Source organism: Apaloderma vittatum, unplaced genomic scaffold, assembly GCF_000703405.1.
Source record: "Apaloderma vittatum isolate BGI_N311 unplaced genomic scaffold, ASM70340v1 scaffold39194, whole genome shotgun sequence".
Lineage (NCBI taxonomy): Eukaryota > Metazoa > Chordata > Aves > Trogoniformes > Trogonidae > Apaloderma > Apaloderma vittatum.
Window position 1 is genome coordinate 10,584 of NW_009711669.1, and position 4,425 is coordinate 15,008.

General features: G+C 47.5%; 1 protein-coding gene across 1 annotated transcript; it reads right to left on the bottom strand.

Moving 5' to 3' along the window:
• Positions 1-1,031: 1,031 nt before the first annotated feature.
• Positions 1,032-3,570, bottom strand: DNAL4 (dynein, axonemal, light chain 4). The gene is made up of 3 exons (XM_009867701.1): positions 3,400-3,570; positions 2,483-2,566; positions 1,032-1,267 (listed from the first exon to the last, which is right to left on the bottom strand). The coding sequence occupies exons 1-3, from the start codon at positions 3,469-3,471 to the stop codon at positions 1,103-1,105; spliced, it is 321 nt and encodes a 106-aa protein (XP_009866003.1). The 5' UTR covers positions 3,472-3,570; the 3' UTR covers positions 1,032-1,102.
• Positions 3,571-4,425: the final 855 nt, after the last annotated feature.

Below are 4,425 nucleotides of genomic sequence, written 5' to 3' on the forward strand. Positions count from 1 at the left end.
TTTTCCTCCTCCACTTTGGGATTTTTATTTTAGAACACACAGACAAAAGGACTTTACTAAGTTTTTATTGTAAAAACACAGTTCCCAAGGTTTATATAAATAAGCCATGTACGTAACATACAATTACGTCCATTCCATCCTCCAACATTGACAGCTTTTAAAAAAAAAAAAAAGAAACAGGCTAAAAGGATGCAAGTCCAAAAAGACATTAGGTTTCTGATGACCAAGTGATAATCTCACATGGAGCCTCCTTCCTCCACCAGCCTCCATACAAGATGCTGAAAGTACACAGCACTTGCAACACCCCCGAGAACTGACAGGGAGGCATTTGAGCCTTATGAATAGTTCTCACCCACTCCCCAGGCGTCGTCAGCCGCCTGTGTTTTCATGCTCTCTGCGTGTGCGGCGGGTGAGAAAGGAGGGGGCAGTTTGCATAGCAACCTCCTACACCCAGGCAGCTCAGCTGCTGTACCTTCCCCAAAAAGCAGCAGGGAAGGGCAAGCCAAGTCTGCTTCCCTGTGCCTGACACCTCCACAGGCAGCCCAAAGGGAGACCCTTGGCACTGCCCATGCTGCATGGACATCTTCAGAGCAGGGAGCGGGAGGAAGAAGATATTCTTGGCATTCAGAGAGAGGAAAGACAGGTGCTGGTCAGAGCTGCACCACATGGTAGCGAGGAAGGCAGAGAAGAGAGGACATGATGTGGAACGAGTGGGAGGAAAGACAAACGTAGGGTTAGATAGCACCTGTTCTCTTTCGCTTCCCTTTCCTCACGCTGCTGTACGGCTCTGCAGCCCATTGTGAGGTTACCTACTCCCCAGCTACTGCCTGCTTCAGCTCAAACACCAAGGAAGCCGCCACAGACAGATGAGAAATCCGACCAGCAAGGACCGGACAGCTTAGCAAGTTTATACACATACACGGACCAACTATATGAATCCCACAGAACTGTTACGTCAGTATGAAAAAAAAAAAAAAAGAAACAATCTTGTTATTGAACTATTAAAAATAAAGCCCCACCTCCAGATTGCTAGATTGTACAAAACTTGTCAAGAGAAGGAAGAAATCTCTTGCACGCAGCAGGTCTGGGATCTGGCCGGATGTCAGGAGCACTTCCAGACACACACGGCCAGGCTGCCACCAAAGAACATGTACAGCAGATTCTTCACCTCGTGAGTGATCTCAAAGCCAAAACCTTCCCCAATCACCACGTGCCAGGAGGACCCAAATTTCTTGTCCATCATCTCTTTGATCATCTTGGCAGCGCTCTGCAGAATTTTAAGGAAGAGAGTAGAGGGTGAGACAGAACAAGCAGTGAGGTTTTATGCAAACATCCCCCTAGTTGTCTTCTCCCTTTAATAAGACTACTGAGGCCAGGGGCAACAGGTCTAACAGCTGCACTGCAGGAACTGGGAGCTCCCCAGAGCTACGCCCAAGGGTAAAACAGGTCTCCATTTTCAGAACCCTCTGACACAGCAGCTAGGAGAAATTAAAGAACTATCTAACATCTAACAATCACGTCTCGTTCACGCAGTCTGAAGCAAGAGTTGTGGTGTAGACGCTGATGGAGTTACGCTGGGTGCAGTGAGCACGAGAGGAGATTCAGGTCACTAAGCTGCAGCTATTTTTACAGGAGTCCATTTTTTTCCATCTAATTACCAAAACACTGAAACTAGGCTGACTTTTAAAAGGCTCGCTTCTCCCAGATCACACCCTGCTTGTTCTAAAAAAAAAGAGAGAAAGATTTTACAGTGACATGCGGTGGTGTCTCAGGCAGGATGGGACAGAAGGAATCTCTGGCTTCATAGCTTTGCCTTGCTCCAGCACAAAACTGCGCTGGCAATGAGCGGTCTGTGCCCTGCACACGCAGCAAGGTGAGCTTTCCTTTATCGTTGGTTCTTGAAGTTAAGGGCAACCTTTCCAAAGACTAACTTTCGCATAACCACCCTGATTTTATGGTCTCAGTAAGCTCATTCCGGAGTCTGAAAGCCCAGAAGGAAGACTTAACAGACTACTGTCTGTTCTAAGGTTCTAAAGATTCAGGTACTTTCATGTACTCATCCCCAAAATGAGTCTCTTCCCTACTCTGATGGGGATGGTCTTGCTCAGCACTGAAGAATGGATGAGAAGGGTCTGTCTCCACATCATTCTGAACGAAGCCCTCAGGGCACAGGGCATTTTATGAACAGAGTGGAAGCCGTCACAGGTAGGGCAGGATTAGGAAGGAGGTAAGGTTTGGGAGGCAGCATCGCTACAAATCTCCGCTTCCTGCAGGAAAGCAAAGTGCTATTATGCATCCAGCTGACAAAGGAAACCAAATCTGGGATCTAGCTAAGCTCTCTGCCGCCCCTTGCTCAGAGGAGGAAGGGAGTAAGTGGATGTCAGGATCTGATTCCACTCTGCCCTGAACCCTTAGCCCTGCTCCTGCAGGTTCCTTGAGCCGCAGCAACCAAAGGCTGGCCGTTCCGAGAGTTGCCTAGTACCTCATTGTTGGTGGCGTATTTCTCGCATGCCGTCACACACAGCTCCATGGCCTCTACACGCATCTCCTCTGGCATGTCTGTGTGCTGGAAAGAGCAAACAAACACGAGGAACTTAGCAGAAAAATAAGAGCTAGACACAAGACAACAGTAAGTGGCCATTTCTTTTGCATAGGCTATAGTGGGGGCCTAGGGTACCAGGCACGGGCAAAAGGCAGCACTCCCTGTGACTTTTAATGCTTGCTTCAAGCTGGGGGCCATCACCAGCAACATGGGCCTGTCTGCACATCAAATATTTCCACTGTTTCAGAGAATGGTAAATATGAAAACAGTTTATTGCATTACAAGTGATCCATTTGTTTTTCTGTCCCAGCCAGTGCAGAATGATTCTCCACCTAACATCAAGACTAAGCAAGCACAGCTTAGAGGAGATAAATACATTCGCCAGTTTTTCTGTTATAAGATGAAGGTAAAGCAGTATTAACTGCTCCAACCACAGTCCTTAATTATTGCTATAAGCATGACAAAGAAGTCTAAATTACACAGCCTTTTCTTCCTCTTCTGCTATCTGGCTGGCTACCAAGATCTTTTACCCCAGCTCCTCTAGGCAAAAAAGCACACTGCTTCCAGAACACAGGAGAGCACTCCAAAGGCAGCATGTTCAATCTATTAGAAGCATCACTTTGCCCCAGGCTTCCCCTGGCTGATGAGGGGAACAACGGTGCTAATAAATATCCCTGACAGTGGTCAAGGACAGGGAGAAAGCAGCGGTGAGGACGACGATCCCTTCACAGGACCACTAGCCTGTTCTCATAGCAGCTACTCCACAGGAGGAGTTCTAGTTTAGAAGGTTGGTAAGAACAAAGGTAGAATTTCCTATCTGTAACACTGGTAAATGCATAATCCATTCCTCTTCTTACCCTAATCAGCGGAAAGCTGTGAAGTCTTTTATAATCAGCTTCCTCCTTTTTCCCCTCCCCAGTGTCTGCCATGGCCCTTCCACAGTGACCCCGGGAAGGGGCGAGGTGTGGGGGGGTGCCTGGAACACAGCAAAGTTCTGCAGTGCAGGCAGCCAAGGGAAACACGGCTCTGTGAACACGGGCAGAGCAGCTTCAGCAGGAGCCAGAGGACGCTGTTTAAACAAAGACAAAGACAGGAAGGAGAAAGAAAGCTTTGAATTAAAATGGAAGGCAAATAAAAATATTATGAGAATACTGTCCCATCTCAGTTACTTACTGTTTCTCAGCACCATCTTCACATGCCACACACTTATAGAGTTATCTTGCAGCCCATTAAAGATAACAGATTTTAAAAATGTATCATTTTCCATAAACAAGGCTTCAAGAGCACAGCACTTTCCCAGAAGCACCAATAGATCTTGAGGAAAGAGCCAAGTTAGGGCACAGCTTCCGACAAGGGAGAGGAGAAGAACACATCAGCTGTTATGTCTATCGATTCCGAAAGGATTTTCCCAGGACACTATTATCTGTGAGAGTTTCAAATTGCGCATGACAAGTGAAGGGCAAGAGTATTTCAGGAACGGGATCGGCACGCATATCTGGACGAAAATGTTTCATGGGAACATCTTGGTCTGGTTTATGCACTTGCTCCTCACATCCCCAAGCATTTGTCAGGGGAGGAGGACCATATGGGAAAATGCTGGACCATGCCTCTTCTTGGGCAATGCAGAGGCACAGCACCGCCTGGCAGATTCAGAACATTTCACTCTGGTCTTCCCTCTGGTTCTCTCATCCCAAACAAAGTACGCTCCTCGTATACCCGGAGGAAGCACGGGTTCCCATATTAAGGGGAAAACAAAACAAACTCGACATGAGGCAACGCCACACAGACCAAGAGTTTATGCCACGCATGTAGTTTCTGGCTAAAGCACCAACTCTGGGAGGCTGCCATCTCCCACACGAGGAATGGTGGGACCTGCACACATC

Bases quoted from the DNA above. Each gene is read 5' to 3' on its own strand.
- DNAL4 (XM_009867701.1), bottom strand. From the start codon at position 3,471: ATGGCAGACACTGGGGAGGGGAAAAAGGAGGAAGCTGATTATAAAAGA. The intron at 2,567-3,399 runs GTAAGAAGAGGA...TGCTCTTTCCAG, and splicing joins ACAGCTTTCCGCTGATTAGG to CACACAGACATGCCAGAGGA. The intron at 1,268-2,482 runs GTACTAGGCAAC...AAAATTCTGCAG, and splicing joins AATACGCCACCAACAATGAG to AGCGCTGCCAAGATGATCAA.